Source organism: Cucurbita moschata, unplaced genomic scaffold (genome assembly GCF_002738365.1).
Source record: "Cucurbita moschata cultivar Rifu unplaced genomic scaffold, Cmos_1.0 Cmo_Scf00018, whole genome shotgun sequence".
NCBI lineage: Eukaryota > Viridiplantae > Streptophyta > Magnoliopsida > Cucurbitales > Cucurbitaceae > Cucurbita > Cucurbita moschata.
The window spans coordinates 3,946,799-3,970,608 of NW_019268534.1; the positions used below are offsets into that span (position 1 = coordinate 3,946,799).

General features: G+C 35.9%; 3 protein-coding genes across 10 annotated transcripts; all 3 read left to right on the forward strand.

Annotated features, from left to right (window-relative positions):
- The first annotated feature begins 201 nt into the window (after positions 1-201).
- On the forward strand, positions 202-6,763 carry LOC111456095. Of its 3 annotated transcripts, none has more exons than XM_023097842.1 (13): positions 202-772; positions 1,245-1,400; positions 1,489-1,701; positions 1,779-1,868; positions 1,994-2,110; positions 2,452-2,721; positions 2,851-3,007; positions 3,504-3,581; positions 3,948-4,048; positions 4,183-4,353; positions 4,746-4,820; positions 5,025-5,132; positions 6,357-6,763. In XM_023097842.1, the coding sequence occupies exons 1-13, from the start codon at positions 389-391 to the stop codon at positions 6,702-6,704; spliced, it is 2,268 nt and encodes a 755-aa protein (XP_022953610.1). In that variant the 5' UTR covers positions 202-388; the 3' UTR covers positions 6,705-6,763. The 3 variants fall into 3 exon arrangements, with proteins under 3 accessions (XP_022953610.1, XP_022953611.1, XP_022953612.1); XM_023097843.1 differs by having other exon boundaries at positions 686-772; positions 1,258-1,400; XM_023097844.1 differs by having other exon boundaries at positions 697-772; positions 1,267-1,400.
- A 1,515-nt stretch (positions 6,764-8,278) lies between these two features.
- Positions 8,279-20,558, forward strand: LOC111456097 (probable nucleoside diphosphate kinase 5). Of its 6 annotated transcripts, XM_023097849.1 has the most exons (7): positions 8,279-8,457; positions 8,706-8,796; positions 9,399-9,623; positions 10,802-10,909; positions 11,046-11,149; positions 20,400-20,467; positions 20,541-20,558. In XM_023097849.1, the coding sequence occupies exons 2-6, from the start codon at positions 8,720-8,722 to the stop codon at positions 20,420-20,422; spliced, it is 537 nt and encodes a 178-aa protein (XP_022953617.1). In that variant the 5' UTR covers positions 8,279-8,457; positions 8,706-8,719; the 3' UTR covers positions 20,423-20,467; positions 20,541-20,558. The 6 variants fall into 6 exon arrangements, with proteins under 6 accessions (XP_022953617.1, XP_022953618.1, XP_022953615.1 ...); XM_023097850.1 differs by lacking the exons at positions 20,400-20,467; positions 20,541-20,558 and adding an exon at positions 18,032-18,190; XM_023097847.1 differs by lacking the exons at positions 20,400-20,467; positions 20,541-20,558 and adding an exon at positions 17,515-17,757.
- LOC111456096 lies at positions 20,394-23,425 on the forward strand. The gene is made up of 6 exons (XM_023097845.1): positions 20,394-20,467; positions 20,541-20,613; positions 21,452-21,969; positions 22,220-22,382; positions 22,978-23,045; positions 23,135-23,425. The coding sequence occupies exons 1-5, from the start codon at positions 20,462-20,464 to the stop codon at positions 22,995-22,997; spliced, it is 780 nt and encodes a 259-aa protein (XP_022953613.1). The 5' UTR covers positions 20,394-20,461; the 3' UTR covers positions 22,998-23,045; positions 23,135-23,425.
- Positions 23,426-23,810: the final 385 nt, after the last annotated feature.

The following is a 23,810-nucleotide window of genomic DNA, read 5'->3' on the forward strand; positions in this document are numbered from 1 at the left end:
TAATAATCAGAATTTTTATTACCAATTTTTTAATTAATAAAATCATAGAAAAGCTATGCATTACATAAGTTCTAAAATAATCCACGTGTTGCAAAAGCATTGGTCAAATAGATTTGAAGGCACTATTTTTCCCTCCGTTTTTGTCGTCATATAAAGAGAAGAAAAAAAAAATAAAAATAATTACAAAAAGAAAAATTCATGTTCATGGTCGGTCACTGTTTCTCACTTCAAAGTCGTATAGCTGAATCTCACCTTCCCATCAATGGCTACCATACGGGTTATATTTTCATCTACTCTCCTTTTCGCTTTATCTTTTCCTTCTCTCATCTCTCTCTTTTTTATATAAATATAATCTCGCTCTGCAAATTTCCACCAACTTTCATTGACCATGGCTGGCGAGTTTTCCAACTGCGTTGAGTACGGTCTCCATTTGTCGAAGCGAATTTACTATGGCAAAGGATCGGCGCCGGCGGCTTTAGGGCGGCAGATGTCTAGAGTATCGGAGGATTACCTTCCGACGGCTCCGATGGTGTATGCCGTTATACCGGACCCGACGATTGTGGACAATCCGGATGTTCCGAGCTATCAACCTTACGTGCACGGGCGCTGCGTACCACCGGTGTTGATTCCGCTGCATATGAATGGAGTTGCCATGGAAATCGATTGTTGTTTCGATACTGCGTTCATTGGCGTTAGCGGAACGTGGCGCGTGCATTGCGTGATGGCGGGGAAAGGCTGTGAGTGCCTTATTGCGGTACCAATGGGAGAGCAGGTAGCCAGATTTTTCTCCATTATATTCTGAAACCTTGAGTTTATTGGTTTAGGTCGTACTGGTCAATCTGTAGTCGTGATTCGTCGCGCTTATGGGAGATGTTGTTTATTTGAGTTCTGGAATTACTCTTACTGCAGCTGTAGCTACGTAAGCAAATCCGAATCTCGATTTGGAAAATGCTCTATGAAGTTTTGCATTCTGAAATTGCTTTGGAGTCTCAATCGAATTGAAATTTTGTCTTTCGAATTGACTCCAGTGTTATTTTAATTGAGATTCTACAAGGTCAATTAATCAATCAAACGTAACAGAGATTTTCTTTGTTAATCGTATGCCTGAAAGGATGTTAAAGTGTAGTCGATTGTTAAATTCTTCATCCAATTGATTGGGACTTGCGTTTCCATGACAAGCTGCATAAGTCCCTATCCTTCGACTTTCCATTTTTGCATTCTGAAAAAAACATTGTGGCTAACAGGGTTCACTTCTAGGTGTTGAAGTCGATGTTAGTGGAACGTCATATCGCACTGAATTAGTCTCCATGGAAGACGCGGAAGCTATACAGAAACTAGCAAAATCTGAAGATGGAAAGTTTCTGAAAGGGCGCCGGATATACACATTAAAAATCCCCAAGGTTACATCGCTTTAATCCTGTATATTTTTTCATCATGATCTGCTGTTCATTCTACCTCAAGGGTAAATAAGATACAGTTGTTCTCCAGGTCGATGGTGGCTGTACTCTTTCAGTTCGAATCAATTGGTCCCAGAGAATACCATACCTTGATGATCTCTTCTGTCTCAATGTACCTTTCAATTTTCCAGCATATTTAGTTCCTCCTGGGAAAAAAGTCAAGAATATTCAGAAGATCTTATTGCATATAAATTCCGGTATTTCATCAGAAATTGTATGTAAACATACAAGCCATCCGATGAAGGTAATGCAAAGGTCTCACGAGATAATACTAGTTTCAGAATTTACCGAATATGACTGAATTTTTGTATTATCTTCTAGATACTAAGTCGAGAGGTTGGCAGCTTAAGTTTCTCAAATGAGACAGAGGTCTCAGCATGGTCAAATATAGATTTCGAGCTTTCGTATTCTGTAAGTATCATTTATTTGAATCTTTTCTGAGGAAAACTTGAAGAATTTCTTGTTTTCAGAAACCCAAAACTTTCGCCCCAGTTGGGAAATGCTGCATGGTTAAGTTCATTTCTACCTGTTGGCAGATTTCTCCTAGTGACTTGTTTGGGGGTGTTCTGCTCCAATCGCCATCTCTTCATGATTTTGATCAAAGAGAGATGTTTTGTCTGTACATTTTCCCCGGCCAGAACCAGAACCGGAAGGTTTGTTCTTTTTCTTTTTTTAGTACAGAAATATGTGGGATTAGATTTTAACCTCTTCCTTCGAGTAAAAAGTAAAAAGTGATTGAGAATTGTTGGGAGAGTAGTTCTACATTGGCCAATTAAGAGGAAGATCATGAGTTATAAGTAAAAGAATACTATCTCCATTTGTATGAAGTCTTTTGGAGAAACCAAAAGTAAAGTTACAAGAGCTTATGCTCAAAGTAGACAATATCACTCACGGTAGTTCGGGCCCTTCTTTTTTCTTTGGTTGGTAGGTAATTAATTTTGTGTCATTGATTTGGCAGGCCCTATTTTAACGTCTCACTGTTTTTCTTTGTTAGGTTTTCAGAAAGGAAGTAGTATTTATTATTGACATAAGTGGAAGCATGAAGGGTGGTCCTCTCGAGAGTACAAAACGCGCAGTGCTCGCGTCAATTTCGAAGTTGAATCATGAAGATACATTTAACATTATAGCGTTCAATGGAGACACTAAATTATTTTCATCATCGATGGAGCAAGCAACCAACGAAGCAATTACTAGAGCAACAGAATGGATTGACGCTAATCTAGTAGCTAATGGTGGCACTAACATCCTGCTTCCCGTGGAACAGGTAACCTTGGCCCATAAGCCTTAACTACATTACCTTCCATTGTGTTTAGTTAGCAATTAAGGTGTGTTAACCCTTTTCATTTGGTCATCTTCATAGAGGTTTTTGGTTCACAGTGTTATTCTATTGCAGGCTATAAAGATGTTGGCTGAAACTGGAAATTCAATTCCCCTCATTTTTCTCATTACAGATGGCTCTGTTAATAATGAGAGAGAAATATGTAATCTTGTGAAAGCTTCTTTGAAGAGTGGAAAGGCGATCACTCCTCGTTTATGTACTTTTGGTATTGGTAAGACCTTGCCTTACTGTTCTTTCAAGAAATATTTGATGTCCTGAGTAAAAACATTTAAATAAAAACAATTGTTTAAATTCTGCTTGAGTTCAAATCCTTGAAGAAAACGAGTTCGCTCCCTGAAATATTGTCCGAGAGGACCCACAAAATGTGAATGAAATCGAAGGCTATATTGCTTCAATTATTGATCTCGTTTTAGGACACTCCTCAAGGCAGGGCCCTAGGACTATTGAACTCACTAGACTTTTTTGAGTTTAGCACACACAATAATTTGGGGGGAAAAGACAACAACACTTGTTTCATTCACAAACAATGTGGGTTAACATGATAATAATTCTACTGGCATAACCTGATTATAGTACTCCATGGTATTTATGGTTTCCTTTTGCTCTTTATTAACTGCTTCCCATTAATTTGGCTCATCTATAATGTGAATAGTTACTTGCATTCGATCTGAAATTTTACGTTTATTGATGTTTAAAGCTTTTCCCAGGTACATATTGCAACCATTACTTCTTACAAATGCTATCAGAAATTGGAAGGGGTGTGTACGATGCTGCTTATGATGTAGGTGAATATCTCTTTCTCTGACTGATGCTATAATGATCCATTTTCTTGTGGTACTCCCGTAATTTTCTTGTATTGAAGCAATAAATCGTTTCGAAAGGAATTTTTTTTGGCCCCATGACTACAAGGTAAAAATTCCCACCGGTTCTTACTTTGATAATAGGGTGTTGTTCATTAGACTGATGTGAATGAAATTGAGGTAGCAGCCTTAATTAATATGGTATAGTTAAACGGTGAGCTAAACAAAAACTACAAATCTTAGAGATTCATCACACGAAATAAACCCCGTTTTTTAAGTTTTTTTTAATGAGTAAGAGGCGTTTATGTTTTATTGTTCATCCATCTAATTTCTCCGTCTTTTTTTTGCCAGATTTGATTGATTCTCGGTTCCAGATGTTATTCACAAAAGCCTCATCGCTCTTTCTCGCCAACATCACCGTGGATGCTTTCAAGCATCTTGCTTCCCTTGAGGTTAACAATTCTTGAAGAACTTCTTTCTGTTTTCAGTCATACTTATGAAGTCCCGATCTTTCTTCCACAGACACTACTCTCTTATTTTCTGACTGCATCTTGACATTCCTTTCCAACATGATGTTCTTGTGCAGTTGTTTCCAACTCAAATTCCGGACCTTGCATGTGGAAGCCCGTTGATAGTATCAGGCCGATACAATGGAAGGTTTCCAGAGTCGTTCAAAGTTAGTGGCATCTTAGCGGATATGAGCGATTCCGCAATCCATCTCAAATCCCAAAGAGCTAAAGAACTGCTTCTTGAAAGGGTACTGGTTCTCCCTTCCTGCTATAGGATGATCAATCATAATTTTCTTTTGGGATTTCTTTCGCCAACATAAAGTTTTAGTATTATAATTATTTTTTATAAGCAGTCTTGCTATACATGTTGAGGATTGTTGGGAGGGAGTCCACGTTGACTAATTTAGAGATGATCATGGATTTATAAGCAAGAAATATATCTTCATTGGTATGAGGCCTTTTGGGAAAGTCCAAAGCAAAACCACGAGAGCTTATGCTCAAAGTGGACAATATCAGTAGACATTATCATACTATTGTAGAGCGTCATGATTCCTAACGTGTCGTTGGTGGTCGTACTAATAATTGTATTGCATACTCTTTTGACGAGGGGCCTTCATTCTCTTACTCCTTTCTACTGCAGGTGCTTGCGAGAAGACAAATTGATATAATGACTTCACATGCATGGTTATTGGAGAGCAAGGACCTAGAAGATAAGGTTCGTGGCTTATATCTGTTTGTTTACAGGGTCAACCATAATGATCACCGTGGATGAAGTTTCAATTAGCTTAAGCTTTTGAGATTGAATGGATCCTATGAGCCTGCCAGAATAGAGAAAAAATTGAGGATAATATTAACGTCATTCACAGTAATGATGGTTTATCTAATCCCGGTTTAATTCTGTTTGATTTGCCTCTTCCAGATTGCTTGTATGAGCAAACAAACTGGGTTTCCGTCCGAGTATACACGTTTGATTCTAATGCTGACCAAGGAAGGGAAAAAGGCTCCACCATCCATCATCGTACAGGAGGTAAGATTTCCCTCTAAACTTCTGGAATCTGCCCTTGTTTTCAGGAGAATATTTGAGCAGCCGGAAGATTATCGCTAGCAGTTCTTTTGATAAATGAGCAAAACTATGATATAACCATATATTTCATAGTTTTGAGTTTAGAAGCCTTTGGCTTTTTGGGTCTCTGCCTTAGCAAGTCAATCAATAGTCACATTTAATAATTTTTTCCACTGTCCAAGAATCTTGGTAAAATTATAACCATTGGAGATTCTTTTATGACCCATATTCATTAGAATACTAAAGAATACTGAAATCGAAGATCGTTGGGAGGGAGCCCCACATTGGCTAATTCCTAATTAAAGGAATGATCATATGTTTATAAGGAAGGAATACATCTTCATTGGTACGAGACCTTTTGGGAAAACCAAAAGTAAAGTCACAAGAGCTTATGCTCAAACTGGACAATATCATACTATTTTGGAGGTATGTGGGTCCTAACATGGTATTAGAGTCAGAGTCGTGCATTAACTTAGCCATGTCAATAGAATTCTCAAGTGTCGAACAAAGAAGTTGTGAGCTTCGAACGTGAAGTCAAAAGTGAATTAAGTGTCGTCGAACAAAGGGTATACTTTGTTCGAGGACTTCATAGGCTTCAAGGGAGGCTATATGGTGTACTTTGTTCAGGAGAAAGATTCTTGAGGATGGTTGGGAGAGAGTCCTACATTGGCTAATTAAAGGAAGGTTCTGATGAAGATCATGAGTATACGAGAGGAATACTATCTCTATTGGTATGAGGCCTTTTGAGAAGCCCATAACAAAGCCATGAGAGCTTATGCTCAAAGTGGACGATATCATACCATTGTGGAGATCCGTGATTCCTGACATGTTATCAGAGCCATGTCCTAAACTTAGTCATGTCAATAGAATCCTCAAATATCGAACAAAGAACTGTGAGCCTCGAAGGTGTAGTCTGAAGTGACTAAAGTGTCGAACAAAGGGTGTACTCTTTATTCGAGGGCTCCAGATAAAGGAGTCGAGCCTCGATTAAAGGGAGGCTATTCGAGAGCTCCATAAGCCTTAGGGGAGGCTTGTAATGTATTTTGTTCGAGGGAAGGATTGTTAAGGATTATTTGGAGTGAGTCCCACGTTGGTTAATTATTAAAAAATCCCATGAATCGAACATTTGTTTACCTTCAAATCATTACATTACCAAAAGAAAATTGCTAATTTTGTCATATAAAACAGATGCGCAAGAGAATGGACATGTGGAAGTCGAATAAGGTAGAATGGAAGGGGCAAGAGATCGTTTTATTGGGGAACCAAGGCGTTGGATTTGGGAACCTGACCGCAACCGCGGAGAATGCGCAGCCAGGAAAGGAAATAAAGGCAACTCAAGCAACAGATTTGTTGGTGAAAGCCGCTACAAATTGCTGTGGGCGACTGATAGACCGGTTCTGTTGCATGTGTTTCATAAAGTCTTGTATGTACATGAATGACAGGTGCGTCGTGGCTTTTACACAACTCTCCGCCGCTCTTGCCTGCTGTGAGATCTTTAATTGCTGCTTTGAATTATGTGAATGTGATTGCTTCTAATGTTAATACTACTTTATATCATATTTATAAGGTGAAATATTGAGGTCTTGTTTTGTTTAGCTCAATCATTCCTTTGGGGAGAGGAATTGAATCATCTAACTAACTCTAGCTTATCCTTAATTATAGATTTGACAATATATCGTCCCAAAAAACCATTTTTTCGTGACTAGTAAAGTATGCTAGCAAACAACGTAGAACTAGACAATAACATATATATCTAGCTTTGTTAAGAATGAGAAATATAAGTGGGATTGAAAGTCCAATCTTTATTTATTTAACTTTGTTGGTTTGCAAGTTGAATTTTCCATTATGGTGTCTCAGTTATTATATTTTTACCTTTGGAGTGAATATTAATGTACGTCCCATTCAAAATCAAGATTGGAATGAAATAACAAATTTTACGAAAGTAACTGTTTACTCTTATAAATAGCAGTGTTTTCGATTCGTGGAGTTGCATTGAGAGAGGGGGACGACTAGTTGTGAGCTCAACCTTTTACAACCGACCCTTAAAGTTAGGTTTTTCGTTTGTTTTTTTTTATAGATTTTACGTAATTACAAGTGTTTCGTATTGAAGGGTATGTTTGGGAGTAGCTCATTAGTTATATTCGCATCTTTAATTTCCTTTACGAAGGCTCATGCTCCACATTTGTGATGATATTTAAGAAAATAATAGTACTTATTCCTCCCAATTATTATGTTTGTTTATAATTTAAAATATTTATTCACAAAGTATTTATAGAGTGCTTCTGATCTCGACGCTCGAAAGCGTTTTTAATTTTTAATAATATAAAGTCATACATTAATATGATATATAACTTTTTTTAGTACCTCGTAATTAGATCTCTCGTGGGCTAAAAAACATACCCTATGATCATTCATTTACACTCCATTTTAAAAAAAGAAACTCACAATTTTATACTCTATTTTTTTAGTGAATTAAGAGTTTATGTGATTTTTTAAATCATTTTTAGTCAAAATTTAAAATAAGATCAATTTACAGATTAAAAATTTAAGTTAATATTACAACTCACCTAAAATTAGAAGCCCAGCCAAGAATTTTAAAAATAAGTTTGATGGAAAAAAAATAAAAAACCATATTAAGTCTTAAAAATGGTGCTCTTAAGAGGTTCTAGAAGATTTCAAAAAGTGTTTCCTAGTTTGATTAAATTATTAAAATTAAAATTAAAAACAAAGTTTAGTTTTCGAGATATATTTTATGAATTCTTTTTTATACTAAAATGCAATATAATATTGCAATTTCAAAAAAAAAAAAAGATTATTTTTAGAGTTAAAAGAGTATGAATATTTATAGATTACCAAATTATAAATATTAAATTGGGTTGAATTTTAAAAAAATAAAAAATATGGGGAGAATATTTATTTTTAAAAAAGTTGTACGATACTTTTAAAAAAACAAGAATATTTAAAGTTCGTGCAAACTATTTTCGAATTTTAACACGTGTAAGACAAGTAAGGAGACGGCGTCAGGGACTATCGAAGTCCAGCACGCTCCACGTGTCCTTAATTAACTTTATAAACCCGGTCCGTTTCTTAGACAAATTCTCTAATCCTTCGGCTTCGCGTAGTTACCGCGATATTCTTCCTCTCTCTCTCTCCCCCCTAAAACAATGCCCGCGCCCCTCGTTTTGTAGCGCTTCATACTTTCCCGCCATTATACTGATCTACAAGTGCTCGAGTTTCTATTGTCGTTCTTTTCGTTGCAGCTTCTCAATCTCGATTCGACCAATCGCAGGTGCGTGTTTTCGATCGGTTATAGAGGTTAAGGAACTGCAGGATTAGATAGCGTTCTTGAAATTACTGAATATTTGTTGAAACGGATTGTATGCCTAGCTGTAGCGGTTGAGATTACTGACTGTGAGTTCGTTTAGCTGAAATACTTTAAGTATCCGATGTTCTTCGGCCTTGGGCCTCGGAAGTTCTGAATCCAATGGATTTTTTTTTAACTTGACGCGATTTTGAGTGATATTGTTGTTGTTGCAGTTTCTCCCCAGGATATGAAGATCCGTTTGGTTTTGCTCGGTTCGCGGTTTCTATTTTTCTTCGTTCTCGTTTCTATCGCATTTTCTGGCATGTAAGTAATGCTATGGCGTCATGTTTCCTTTCGAAAATTTCTGATCATCTCGCTGCTTAGGAGTGAGTAGAGGAATCTAGTATTTGTCATCAGCATCGGTAATCATACTGTTTTCGTTTGATTAGAGATAGAAGCGAAAGGTTGCTTGGTACATATTTACATCATTTCTTGTATCTTAGACAGAACTAGTGTTAGATGATTTAGCTAATCGGACGTAAATCCAATTGTTAATGATGGAAATAAAAAAAAAAAAAGAATGCTGGTTGGAAATTTCTCTTAGCTATGGATGATTCTGTTGAGCAATTTCCGGAACTGATTTCTTTTTAATTTGTACATTTAAATTAAATGACATTAAGTTGACTTAGTTTACTTTTTTTGGTTGTCTTGAAGATCTTGTCACGAGCATTGAAATCTCCGTTTCTCCTTATTATCATCAATCATATTAACATTGCGATATTTGAAGTGACACTACTTCATTGTCTCAATCTACTTTGATCTTACCCTGACATTTCTACTCATGGTAACTTGTTTTTCGTTTCTTGAAGATCTTTTTGTCTTTTGCACGATAAATAATTCGTAAAATATTGAAGCCCTGATTTTAGATTTGCAAGTAATGGAGGTATGGAAACGGAGAAAACATTGGCTATGATAAAACCAGATGGCTTGCGCGGTAACTACACCGATAGAATCAGAAGGGCCATTGTGGAGTCCGGATTCAGGATTTTGAAGGAAAGAGTAGTTGAATTGGATGAAGATAGAGCAAGTCGCTTTTATGCTGAACATTCGTCAAAAAGCTTCTTTCCTACTTTGGTCAAATACATGACGAGGTACATATTAAATCTTTGAAATGTTGTCAAGTTTCCTCTGCTAATACTCATTTGCATAATTTCATATGATCCGTGGTACTAGTGTATTAATACTGACGTGTACTTTACTGCATTTAAACTGCTTTCCTCTGCATTAATTTGCTAGCAAGTGGTGAATATGTTTGTCACTCCTGCGATTTAGCAGCCATTACACCATATCTGTGTGTACTGAAAAAAGAAAAATTTGAAAGTGCTGATATTGCAAGATTACTGATTCATTCTGTGACTATTTTGTCGAGGACTATTAAGAGGAGTAGTCCTACATTGGCTAATTAAGAGGAAGATCATGGATTTATAAGTAAGGAACACTATCTTCATTGACATGAGACCTTTTGGGAAACCAAAAGCAAAGCCATGAGAGCTTATACTCAAAGTGGACAATATCATACCATTGTGGAAATTTGTGATTCCTAACATGGTATCAGAGCCATGCTCAACTTAGCCATGCCAACAGAATCCTTAAGTGTCGAACAAAGAAGTTGTGAGTCTCAAAGGTGGTGTTAAAGGTGACTCAAGTGTCGAACAAATAATGTATTTTGTTCGAGGGCTCCAGAGAAGGAGTCGAGCCTCAATTAAGGGGAGGTTGTTTGAGAGCTCCCAAGAATGAGGCCTCATGGGGGCTCTATGATGTACTTTGTTCGAGGGGAAAATTGTTGATGATTATTAAGAGGAGTAGTCCCACATCGACAAATTAAGAGAAAGATCACGGATTTATAAGTAAGGAACACTATCTCTATTGGCATGAGGCATTTTGAGAAAACCAAAAAAACAAAGCCATGAGAATAGTGGACAATATCATACCACTGTGGAGATTCGTGATTCCTAACATATTTATCTTACGTTCTTTTCGAGTAATTTCAGTTATGAATTAGCAACATAGAGAAGTTCATGATACGTACCTCAAGCTTATCAGATGTTCATCAGTGTGGTTCTCCACCTTGAGCAGCCATATTCTCATCGTTTAACTTAGTTGAAATATGGGTCTATGTAGAAGACATTAAAATCAATCTGGACTTCTAATCTATCTTTTTGTAGCCATATGTAAAGGTTTTAAACAAACATGAAATCTTTCTTGAATTGTGCGATTGTGTAAGTTCTTGCATAATGGTGTTCTTCCTCTGTCTAACACTGTTCATTAGTGGCCCAGTATGCGTTATGGTTTTGGAGAAACAAAATGCCATTGCAGATTGGCGTGCTATGATTGGGCCAACAGATGCAACGAAAGCTAAGGCTACGCATCCTAATAGGTCATAAATTTTTATCTTCGTCTCTATATATAGTTTGCCTCCAGAAGTTTGAGATATGAATTCCGTACTGATTTTCATTCACTTACCAGTTCACTTTAAGTTTTGGCTTTTATTATGGTCTCTTGCACGATTTCAGCATTAGGGCAATGTGTGGCTTGGATTCAGAGAAAAACTGTGTTCATGGTTCAGATTCTCTTCAATCAGCTCAAAGAGAGATCTCATTTTTCTTTGAAGAAACTGGTAAATTCTATTCCCTCTATCACATATATATAAAATGCATATTATTTGTTTGTCCGCGTTCTACTTTCGTTTTTTATCACTGCAATACTTTTTACTGTCATATTTATAGTGTCACACATTCTTGCGATCTATTTGGGGAAACATGCAGCTATCCGTTAATGTCAAAATCCTATAAATGAAAGTAAAAATGCAATATTGATTGATGTAGAAATAAATGTTGTACAATAGAATCAGAAGCTGTAAATTCTAGATAGGAGGAGGGTACTGGTTGGGAGCGGACAGAGGCTAGATTTATCTGCCATTTACAACAAAACCCATTTTTTTAGATTATAAAGATTTTTTAAAATTATATTTCTCATAGAAAATGATAAAATGAAACTTTTCTTCAATTCTTCTCCCACAAGGCACGTCTGTTTCTTGGTCCTTAAAAGCGTACTCTCTTTTCTGTTATTGTACTTCTTTTGACAGGTGAAATAGTTGGAAAACATGATGAATTATAATCATTAAGCAGTCAGCGTAGAAGAATGACTAGATCTTATGGACGACTTTATATTTTTATTCTCAAATTCCAAACATGCATTGCTGCCAGCCCCCACCCAAAATTCTTCTGGACGTTGGCAAGCCGATACCTTGTACTGTGCACATCTCACGCGCTCATTTGGATATTTGTGTGCTATTTGTGGATGTTACAATTATGCTCAGTGCCTGTATTAGAAATTTAGAACTTGTTTTCCCATGACCTGTTTGTCAGTTTTATTTATCTTTTGTTACTTTTAAGAAGGATTTGTTTCAATCCATAAATGCTACTATTAGGAAGATAAAACCATTGGTTGGTGATGAGGGGTCTGTGGCTTCTTACGACCTTATTTAAACAGGATCTGTTCTATAGGTTGTAAAATTGTGATCTTATCCCGTAGCCTCTTTAGTTTATTAAGTTTTAGGTTTTTTATTTGTTTTATAGTTTTAGTTAGACATGCTGCACACCTGTAATTGTTCCTGTTTGCCCTGGTAACAGCGTAGGGCAGTAAATGACGGGCTGCAATGCTTTTCAATTAGAAATTTTCATTCAATAAAAACTTCAATATTTGTGCTTCACCCGTTGGTAATGATAATATTCCAAAAATTAAGTGTAGTTCTCCTCGATCCTTGTGATTTTCTTCCTTAGACAGGCCTAACATGTGCACTTTAGGACATGTTGACTCACACTTTAGGACATGTTGACTCACACTTTAGGACATGTTGAGGATTGTTGGGAAGGAGTCCTATGTTGGCTAATTTAGGGAATGATCATGAGTTTATTAGTAAGGAATATATCTCCAATAGTATGATGCCATTTTGGGAAGCCCAAAGCAAAGTCATGAGAGCTTATGCTCAAAATGGACAATATCATATCATTGTAGAGAGTCGTTATTCCTAACCGAACACGCCTTCACATACATGCCTTCACGTTAAGTGGTGAGTGTCTTTTCTCTACTGTCTCTTTCTCTCTTCTTTCTTTCAGTAATTTTTTGGAATAACGTTCTGTCTCACTTATAGTATTGTATGTTCTTTTTACCGGGATATGGGGTTGAAAACAACTCTTTTGTAGAAACACTCACTCTATACCAAAGACCAATCAATAAGAGATTACAAAAACTCTTTACGATCCTACTACACCTTGCTTTTCTTGGAAAAACTTGGTGGAGGAGAATATCTACAGTAGAGGCTACACAATGTAGACACACTCGTGATCTTATTGATTTATTCTTAAAACTTTTTTTTAAAAAAAAAACATTCTATAAAACTTGTAGACAATGGACTTATGCAATTATTGAGTTTGACTCTATTGGGCTAGTGACGATCTTTTATTGATGTTTCTAAAGGACATGAAGGTGTTCTAAAGGACATGAAGGTGATCATAAGAATTTTAATGATTCAAGATGACGTAGAATTAATGACTCTGGCTAATCAGCAGGTTCGATTTCTTGGGCAATCTTTGTTTTGGTCGTTGGTCTCTGGTGTGCGGTTGAGATAGAGAAATGTGCGGGTTCACGATTATTTAGCTAATCAGCAGTTTATACGTAGATGGAAAATTAGCTTAGCCGTCTTAGTTATTGAGAATTAGATTAGCCATCTTCGAGTAGGTTTTCCTTTGCAACCCCCTTTCTCCGTAGACAAATATCTTTAAGGCATGAACAACCAAGTTCGATTAATTTTTCAGTGATAAAATTGTTCACTGAATCATGTAGGGAGGATCTACACTTAAGTTGGTGACTGGACATCATTTGGAAGGCTAGTCTTTGTTCACGAAGGAGTAGGCATATGGAGCTAGGATGCATGTGAAAATCATTTGAATATTAGGTCTTATCTGATAAACATGTTTTTAAAATTTAAGGTAAGTTTTGAAAATTAAAATACATTTTAAAATAGTTTTTGTTTTCAATCTCATATACATTTTAACATAGTTTTTATTTTTACTTCAAAACCTGACTTTATATCCTTTTAACTTAAAAATGGTGGTTAAGGTTTGAGATAACTTTTAATATTTTGACACTATCAATTTTTATCTCTTATGTACTAACTTTTATGCCCATTGCACCCAAAGTTGAGTTGAAATTTTCTATTTATAGGCGAAAGTCGTCCTTGTATCACCATGCATAGCCTATGTTTTGCATCTATTGATTAGAAGGTAATTGAGTCTGTAATGCGTTAGCCTTCTTAGTGAGATTGTTAAAAAGACAATTTCTTGGAGTTTTTCTTCTTTCTAAAACCCCCTCTTTTGCTAGCACTTCTCAAGTGTTAGGATCGCACAACAACGCACACACTCGATCTAGATGAACACAAAGAATAGGATAGAGAAAATGCAAGGAGAATATTTACGAAGGGTTTTGTATGGATGACTATAGATTATACAGTAAGAATACATTTTCAAAGCTGATATATAGATGATTCAGTTTAGTATATATAGCTTCACCAATATAATCATCTACTATATATAATTAGATATAGATAGCTTTTTACTATTTATTTACGGTGACAATTTACTTTTATTATGTATAACGGTTGACTAAGCTATAAATAAGCAGCATGCTAGAACCAAACTGTCTCACTATCCCTTAAATGTATTTTTGGATTCTGATTTTCTGGACCACGGGCGCATGAATCCTATCTTTTTTATTGGGCAGTTAGCATAGCGGTATATGATGCCTCGCCCTTCGGCATTGAAGAGGTATAATCTTTTGAACCTTTGGGCTTCAGTTTGATTTGATTTGGGCTTCAGTTTGGTTTGATTTTATTTGGGCTTCAACTAACTTTTCTCATGGGCTTTTTGATGATTAAGCTCCACGATGGCTAGCTTCTTTTTGTTTTTTATAAACCATCAGGTGTCAATTTCTTACACTAGTCTCATTAACATTTTAGCGTCGATCAGATATTCGTGTTTTTGGCTATGGAGTTCCTATTTAGTTCCTTTAGTCATTACTATCAATGCCTTCCTTGAGATGAGCATAACCAGATGCCAAAATTACAAGTTGCCAATCCTATCAAGGAATGACAGAAACATTTAAGAACCTAATGAACAGCAAGGAACTGAGGATGATCTATTCTCGGCTCGTTGAGACAATACACTCATAATTAATACAGTAGTTTTGTAGAGTCATGATACTCTATTATGCCTTTTGCCCCAATTCTTGAGGTGGTATTATGGATATCATAGCTAGAAGTTTCCATTAAGAGATCAGATTTAATGAAAAACGAGCTGGTCAAACCATTGGATGATACAAGCCCACGCAATACCAAGTCTTAGTTTATGGTTGCCAACCGCAATATTTGCCTTCCTGAATTGGGAAGTTTAGCATATAGTTTCTCCTTTTAGCTTGGGTTTGTAAGCCCTAGACATCTACTAGATGCATCGCTCACGTGGTTTCTTATCTTTCTTTTAAAATAAGCCGTGTCTTGGTTGGAGTGATTCTTTTCTGACTCCACCCCTTCATATTTTTTTTATTCCACTTTTATGATTTTCTTTTCCCCTCCTCCTTTTCCCTGCATCTCGAGGAACTTTTGGGCAATGAGACTAAAATGACGAGCCTAGTGACGATTATGATGTAAAGATATTTAAGCCTCGGATATATATATATATATATACTTTTTTATCCGTTTGTATTAAGATATAATATTTAGAGAATATATTATAATAATTAGTTAATGAATATATCTTAGATGTTCGATTTTATGTTAGGATTTGATTGTCATTTGATTAGCAGTATGATTTAGTTTGTTTATATTTTTCCCTTATTCTTAGCTATTAGTTGATAGCTTGTGTCCTGTTGTTTAAACGTTGTGAACATAGATAGCACTTTTCGATCTCACTTCTATTTCTCATTCTTAACAGTTTGGTCACTGAGTGAGTCATCTCACTTATCTCAGGTTTTTTTTCGCTTTCCCTTCATTATTTTGAATCCATTTTAATATGTCAACGTTACTCCTGGGGGCCCATTTATAAACTGAAGGTTATATACATAACATTACAAGGCCAGAGTTATAATCTTTAGCCTATAAGGGAGATCACCGATGACTTATCTGGCTGTTTGTAGAAGTCTATTGAAGAGTTGTATTGACTAAACTAGGTTGTTTAAATTAGCTTAGATAGTATATTTCTTTCTAAAATTTTAATATAAGAATCTGTACGAAATACTTGAGGGACACGATAGAGCGTTTTAAGCCAAGTATGTAGACTTTTCTGGCTGTTTGTAGAAGTCTATTGAAGAGTTGTATTGACTAAACCAGGTTGTTTAAATTAGCTTAGATAGTATATTTCTTTCTAAAATTTTAATATAAGAATCTGTACGAAATACTTGAGGGACACGATAGAGCGTTTTAAGCCAAGTATGTAAACACTAATTAAGTAGTACAACAGTGGTGAGGATTTTTAAAGCCTCTTGGTTAGTAGAAGATATTATCGGTATTAGAAACGATAGTACTCTATGATGTTAGAGGAGTTTGTGGCCGGTATTCAGAGAGGTAACTGTTACTTTCCCTTTTCGTTGAAAAGAAGGTGTAGAGATCCGAGAGTTCGCTTGGTTTGTGGCATCTTTTTAGGAGCAAAGGCTCCGAGGAAAGAATAAAGCTACAATATTTCAATCCACCCGGTTGGTACGACTGTGTGAATACTTTGTCGTGACACGTGGTCAAATAGGTTTCAAACTGGCCATTTGCTGGGTGTTTCTCGGGCTTTGATCTGGGTTAACTGTCTAAATTTGAAAACAGTTCCTAGCGTTACTGTACAGTTTTGAAGTCATTAAAAGATTGCCAATAAAACTGCTAGTGCGATGCTGTGTTTGGTCAAATTTATATTGGAGTGAGAAGCTTGAAAAGTATAATAAGTGTTGAATAAGTAACAGGGCTTGTGAAAGAGAACACCCCACTTTCTAGAGATCGGAGTTCCTACATTCATTCTTATGAGGATAGACTTATAAAGAGTTCTTTTCTTAGGCCGTTTTCGATTAGAGGGTTCCATTCCTCCACTGGACTAACAATGTGTATAAGGTAATAATTTAAGGGACAAGTCCAGTAACCCGTGTCTACACGGACATGGTGGTGCTTTATATAGCAGACTCAACTTGGTTAAAATTTTCAGGACCAATCCTCTTTCTTTTCTGTCACAAAGCAACCATCCTTCTCTTTTTGTGATGTCTCATATTGGTTGGAGAGGAGAACAAAACGCCCTTATAAGGGTGTGGAAACCTTTCCCTAGTAGACCCGTTTTAAAGCATTGAGAGAAAGCCCGAAAGAAAAAGCCTAAAGAGGACAATATCGGCTAGCGGTGGATATGGGTCGTTACACTTTTCCTCTCATGCTTATTTTAAGCACTCTACGTGTGTGGTTCTCTATGATAGATATTGGGTTGGAGGTGCTTGGTTTATGCGGCCTTTAGGAACATGTGTTAGGCGCACACAAACATAGTTGAAATAAGGAACATGTCGACATGATCAGTAGTAAACTGTCAGATTCCATTAGCTGCTGTTGGTTTCTGGATTTTCTTATTTTTTAAATTTTAATTGGTCAAAATAAAACACCATTTTGGTTTACTTTATATTTTAGTTTGCGTGTACTCTCAAATTATTGAATTTAGTTCTTTCCAATAAATCTTCAAAATGCTAATTAGTATTATGGTTAGTTTATTGCCAACTTTTCTTTGAAAAAATTAGTCTCTACTAGTTATTTACTTCTTAAATTTACGAAGCATATTCAATTGTGTTTTTTCTTGAATATTATCAAAGTTTGATAAAAATTAATTTCAAACTAACAAAAAAACACTAATTTTAAGGTATTTTAAATGTACACAATTTAGGAGTAACATTTTAATATTATTGAAATGATGTGTGCAGGAGTATTATTATATTACCTTATTTGCTCTGGGAAATGTATACAAGTCCGTCAATACAAATCCTTGATAATGTAATATAATATCAATTGTTTCCAAAAATATTAATCTTTTGGTATTAAGGAAAGGATATTCATATGGTTAGCAAAGAAAATGTGTTGGGGTAAAAGATCAATTACAAAATTGTGGGGTAGAGAATAGAAATTGTCAAGTTTTGCAGAGTAAATTTTTAAAGTATAATTTGTGACAGTTTGTATGCGCGATGAAATTTTGGTGGAAAAAAAAATGTATTTTGAGAAAAGGTAATGAGCAGGCATGTATATGTATGTTTTTTTTTAATATTACAATTGCATACAATGTGTATATGTGCGGGTGTTCATATGACTCGAGAATCCGGTCAATTTGGATTATTCAACCCAACTCATAAAGGTTAGTTGAATTAGATTTTTTTATTTATATATATATATATAGTTTAAGTTGGTTGAATTTTTGAAAAATTGAAAATTTGAGTCGTTTTGCAGGTTGATAGTTTTTAAGCAAATCAACCCGATCAATCCAAAAATAAGGTTACAACCTAACACTATTCTACTTTTAAAAGTATTATGAAGATCAAGAATATTTGACATTTGTAATCAATTTTAGTGATGTGGTGCGATATTTGATATTTGAGTTTTATGATAGTTTAGTTATTGATGTATAGATAAATATAAATTTTTTAAATAATTAAAAAAAAAAACTTGCAATCCAATCCAACTAAAGAAAATTAGGGATTGAGTTGGGTCGGGTTGCAAACTCTATTTGAAGTTGCTCTTTTGGGTAACCCAATCCAACCCTCGTATGTACTACCCATAGGTTAGGTTTCCAAATAGATTTAGATATTTTTATTAAAATGGTTAATTAATTGATTATGCTAAAGGCAAATAATTGTGGTAGTCTACTAACATAGAATATTGAAAATATTAGAAAATAAAATAAAGATCCAAATATAATAAATTTTGAGGATGCATCCATCTAGATGAACCCTACTTCGAAAAAATAATTTCTTGGGCTCAATCTTTTTGGTATTTCCAAATGAGGAAGCCTTAACTTCGGCCAATTTTCAGAAAATTGTGCTATAATTGTTCCTCCATGAGGCATGAGATAGACTTTTTAGGATTTCTTAGGAAAATGGTAAAGAATGTAATATTATCAATTTCTCGGTAAAAGACGCTCAACGTCTTCGAATTCCGATTCCGTGAATATTTATAAACTAGTGTGAATTTATTTATTATTCATTTATTTCTTTCACTTAATAATTTAAAATTTTAAAATTCAAGTTTGCTTAAATGGGCTATTATTATTTAATAGAGAGAAGGCCAAAAGTCGCAAAAGGAAAAGAATGTGTATTGTTTAAAGTATTGATCTTATTTGATTCTACATTATCTTGCTTTCTTCTTTTCATTGAAACTGCTGATCCTTGTTAAAATAGCTTCACAATTTTTATATGCATCAGGGATAGTTGAACATTGGTTATATATTGATATGTTAATCTGCATGTTGTTTTATCTATGTATCAATGTGATATGATATAAAATGTAGCAAAGGTTAGGAACTACGACTCTCCACAATTATATGATATTGTCCACTTTAAGCATAAGCTCTCATGGCTTTACTTTGGGCTTCCCCAAAAGGCCTCGTACCAATGGAGGTAGTATTCCTCACTTATAAACTCATTATCTTCCACTAAATTAACCTATGTGGGACTCACTCCCAATAATCCTCAACAATCCTCCCCTCGAACAAAGTACACTCTAAGCCTCCCTTGAGGCTTATGGAGCTCTCGAATAGGAGAAATTCTTTATACATTATTTTGTTCGAGAGAAAGTGTTGAATTGCAGAATACTAATGAGCAAGTTTGTAGATATATTTACTAAGGCACTTGCCAAAGTGAAGTTTGAAGTTTGAAGTTCTTCGTAAACACTCTTGGAGTTATCGATAAATAAGCTTGCACTAAGGAAGGCTATCAAAATTTAGTGTAAGTTATTGCCAGTTTGAATTAGTCAAGATATTCGTAATCAGTTAATATTTGGAAAATATATTAGGTATAGAATATATCTTAGATATTAGTAATAAGAAATTAGTTAATATTTTTCTCTATAGGATTTGATTTGTAGTATATTTTATTTTATTTTCAAGATTTAGTTAGTTTATATTTTCGTTATCAGTAGGTTTTAGTTGGTATCTTGTACCCCTATTTAAACGTTTGTGAATATCAATCCAGATTGAGCCTTCGATCCCAATTTTATTTTCCCATTCTTAACTCTGTGTTGTTTCGTTGAGTAATAATATCTTTAAATCTATTCACACTTTTGAATGGTAGACATTGGCTCATCGTCTATAAATGTTAAAAAATAGATCATAGAGAGTTGAATTTATGTATTATTGGAACAATGAGCCTAAATATTGAATGCCCACCTCGTGTAAGTGTCATTACCATTAGATTAAAGACGTATAGGGATCAACTCCACCTTTTCTACTTAGCAGTTGTCTTAGGATTTGCATCTCAAGATCCGACGGATCAAATTATGACACGGTCGGTTGTATAGAGGATGTTCCAGAATTGAACCCGCAGAATCCTCCTTTTGTAGTCTTTTCAAATTACAGGAAATTAAATTATTCAATTTTCTAGAGAATGTTCTTCATGCTAGTGGTGTATGTGCATTTGAGGTGTATAAGAGGAAGAATCAGCCATTAGTTTCAGGAGTGGAGGGTCTAGAGTGGGCACTGATCGTATCAGAGAGCTCTGTTTGGGAACTTGAACCAATTCTTACTTGCTGTCACTGACCAAGCTCCAGCATCAAACTTGCCTAATTTCTTCACGTTTTTTCATCTTCCCATTACTCCCCCCAGTGGCTTTTAAGATCTGGTTCTGAACTTCAATCACCTTCAAGTTGTTGTGTTGTTAGTTGAAGATGAAGGTGAGCTTGTTTTTTACTTGATTCATTGTTCTCTTGTTCTGTTCTGGCATTTATCTTGTGTAGTTCAATGCAGTTCTTCAGCTGGATGCAGACTAAACTAAACGGCAAACAGGAGAAGAAAATCCCACATACATTCTCTACTTCTCGTAAGCTTTTCTCTCTTTTCCAAACTGGTGTCTAGAAGTGGTACTAGCTGATAGGACAGAGTCGAACACTTTGTAATCTCAACGTTTTTAAAACGCATCTATTAATGAGGGGTTAATCTCTAAAAAATTGTAATCTCCTCCCCAACTGATGTGGGTGTTAATCGAACACGACTCTCCACAATGGCATGATATTGTCCACTTTGAGCCTAATCTCTCGTGGCTTTACTTTGGTCTTTCCCAAAAGGCCTCAAGCCAATGGAGAGAGTATTCCTTAATTATAAATACATGATCATTCCTTAAATTGGCCGATGTGAGACTTTCATCCAACGGTGGGATCTCACACATTAGACCTATGTGGCTTAATTGTTTCAACGGGGTTGGTGAAGAGACTGTTAGACGAACATGACTCTCCACATAAGCTCTCATGGCATTGCTTTGGGCTTCCCCAAAAGGCCTCACACCAGTGGAGAGACTATTCTTTGTTTATAAATCTATGATCATTCTTTAAATTAGCCGTGTGGGACTTTCATCATCCTGGCGTGGAGAATCGATTAAGTGAAATGGTTTTGGTTGGATCCGAAATTTAGTTAGCTGGATCAAGATCCCAATGCAAACGGGGACATGATTCAAAAGGTAACCCAAATCACCAACCTGCAAACTTGGGTCCATGTGCCTTGTTCCCTCGACCCTTTAAAATAAAATATTTAATACCCAAAATTTTCCATTTTTTATTCCCTTTGTTTGTCCACTTTCATTAGCTTTAGTTTATGGGTGCAAATCAACGTGAAAATCACATTGAAGTGTACAAATTGAATATGTTCCTTCTCCAACTTTGCAGAGCATAATAAACAAGAGTCTCGTGAAGAGTTCAGCGATTGGCCTCATGGATTGCTAGCAATTGGAACTTTTGGCAACAATGAGATTAAAGATGAACAAGACATACAAGAGGAGGAGGATCCATCTTCTTCAGAAGAGATAGTTGATATCTCTCCTGAAGAAGTTGGTAAATTACAGAAAGAGTTAACGAAGCTTTTATCTCGAAAACCGAACGCCGAAAAGCAGGTTGCAGATCTTCCATTGGATAGATTTCTCAACTGTCCTTCAAGCTTGGAGGTTGACAGAAGAATCAGCAATCCACTTTGCAGTGATTCAGATGATAAAGATGAAGATATTGAAAGAACCATTGGTCTTATCATTGGGAAATGCAAAGACATTTGGGCTGATGGTAAAAAGAAAGCAATTGGGAAGAAATCTATCTCTTTTCTGCTCAAAAAGTTGTTTGTTTGTAGTAATGGCTTCACTCCTTTACCACCACCAAGTTTGAGAGAAACTCTTCAAGAGTCTAGAATGGAAAAGGTACGTAATTTTTTTGCATATTCGTTATTTGTGATGTCCCACGTCGGTTGGGGAGGAGAACAAACCACCAATTTATAAGGGTGTGGAAACCTTCCTCTAGTAGACGTGTTTTAAAACTTTGAGGGAAAGTCCGAGAGGGAAAGCCCAAAGAGGACAATATCTGCTAGCGGTGGATTTGAGCCGTTACATTATTACATCCTTAAGGTCAAATCAGCTTTTGAATCTGATGTTCTTTTCATTTCGATGGCAGCTTTTAAGAACAATTCTCTTAAAAAAAATCTCCCCACAACACGCCTCTCGATCTTCATCGTTGAAGAGGTACATAGAGGAAAAACCGTCACCAAGAAACGATGGAGAAGAACAGAAAAAAGATGCCAAAGATGGATCCAAATGGGACAAGACTGATTCTGAGTGTAAGTTCTTAAACTTTTTAAAACCGTGAGGCTGACAACGATATGTAATGGGTCAAAACGGTAATATTTGTTAGTGGTGGGCTTGGACTGTTATAAATAGTATCAAAGTTGGTCACTGAGTGCGTCCTCCAAGGAGGGTGAATTGTGAGATCCCTCCAATGTCCCATATTGGTTGGGGAGGAGAACAAAATACCATTTATAAGGGGGTGGAAATCTTACTCTAGCAGACTAATGGGAAAGCCCAAAGAGGACAATATCTGCTAGCAGTGGATCTGTGTCGTTACAGTTAGAGAGGGGAATGAAGCATACCTTATACAGGTGTGGAAACCTCTCCCTAATGGCGGTACGTAATGGGTCAAAGTGGACAATATCTGTTAGTAGTGGGCTTGGGCTGTTACAAATGGTATCAAAACCAGTCACTAAGCGGTGTGTCATCCTCGTTGGACCCCTAGGAGGGTGGATTGTAAGATCCCACATTTGTTGGAGAGAGGAACAAACCATAGAATCTCTATATAATAGACGCATTTTAAAACCTCCTAACGAGTCAAAGTGGATCTAACCTTTCTAACAACCCGTCTTTTTTTCACTATTACAGATATCGTTCTCGAGATATAATCCCGTCTCCTTTCCTAATCAATCTTCCATCTAACTGATTTGAAGAAGGTAACAACAACTCCTTACTCACTTTCTTCAATATATTTCATTTCATTTCACACATCAATGACTAATCTTCAAATTCATGACTTCTGCAGATATTCAATCTCCACCCTTTGTCTCGGATCGAACAGTGGAGATGTTGTTCATCACATTGAAACATCTTATTGACAGTGCTTACATTTTTTTCATGGTTGTATGTTACAGAAACAGAGCAACTCATGTTTTGAAACATCGTCAAAAAAGTGTTCATGTGATGAACAGAGGGTTGCATTTTTTTCACTTTAATTTGCTGCATAATTCTTCTTCGATGTTGTTGGGGGCTCCCTTTGTAACATATTTGAGGCAAATAACATTTTGTATTGTAATAAAGTTTCCAAGACAATGTTGTTGGGGTACGTTGCTTCCTGTTGTGCGCCAAATGCTACAACTACAAAACCATGATACCGATTGTTGTAGCGAAAGAGGAACGAATGTATTCACAACTACAATGAACGGAATTACATGGAATTACACAAAAAGACACCAAGATATTTATGTGATACGGAAAGAAGTCCACTTACATCTACGAGTAGCAAACAATCACTAATAATCAAAGTATTATAGGTGAATACTTCACTCTTACACTACAAAGACTCTTACCAAAATGTCACGCAAGAATACAATGTGACACACAAAACTCTATCAAATTTCGATATCAACAACTTCCTAGACAAGCCCATTGTACCGGAACAATGGTTTGAATCATTATGAAACTAAATAAGATTAATATTA

Bases quoted from the DNA above. Each gene is read 5' to 3' on its own strand.
- LOC111456095 (XM_023097842.1), top strand. From the start codon at position 389: ATGGCTGGCGAGTTTTCCAACTGCGTTGAGTACGGTCTCCATTTGTCG. The intron at 1,401-1,488 runs GTTACATCGCTT...GTTGTTCTCCAG, and splicing joins ACACATTAAAAATCCCCAAG to GTCGATGGTGGCTGTACTCT. The intron at 2,722-2,850 runs GTAACCTTGGCC...ATTCTATTGCAG, and splicing joins TCCTGCTTCCCGTGGAACAG to GCTATAAAGATGTTGGCTGA.
- LOC111456097 (XM_023097846.1), top strand. From the start codon at position 8,720: ATGAAGATCCGTTTGGTTTTGCTCGGTTCGCGGTTTCTATTTTTCTTC. The intron at 10,910-11,045 runs GTCATAAATTTT...GCACGATTTCAG, and splicing joins AAGGCTACGCATCCTAATAG to CATTAGGGCAATGTGTGGCT. The intron at 11,150-15,518 runs GTAAATTCTATT...CATTCTTAACAG, and splicing joins ATTTTTCTTTGAAGAAACTG to TTTGGTCACTGAGTGAGTCA.
- LOC111456096 (XM_023097845.1), top strand. The intron at 20,614-21,451 runs GTAAGCTTTTCT...CCAACTTTGCAG, and splicing joins ACATACATTCTCTACTTCTC to AGCATAATAAACAAGAGTCT. The intron at 21,970-22,219 runs GTACGTAATTTT...TTTCGATGGCAG, and splicing joins AAGAGTCTAGAATGGAAAAG to CTTTTAAGAACAATTCTCTT.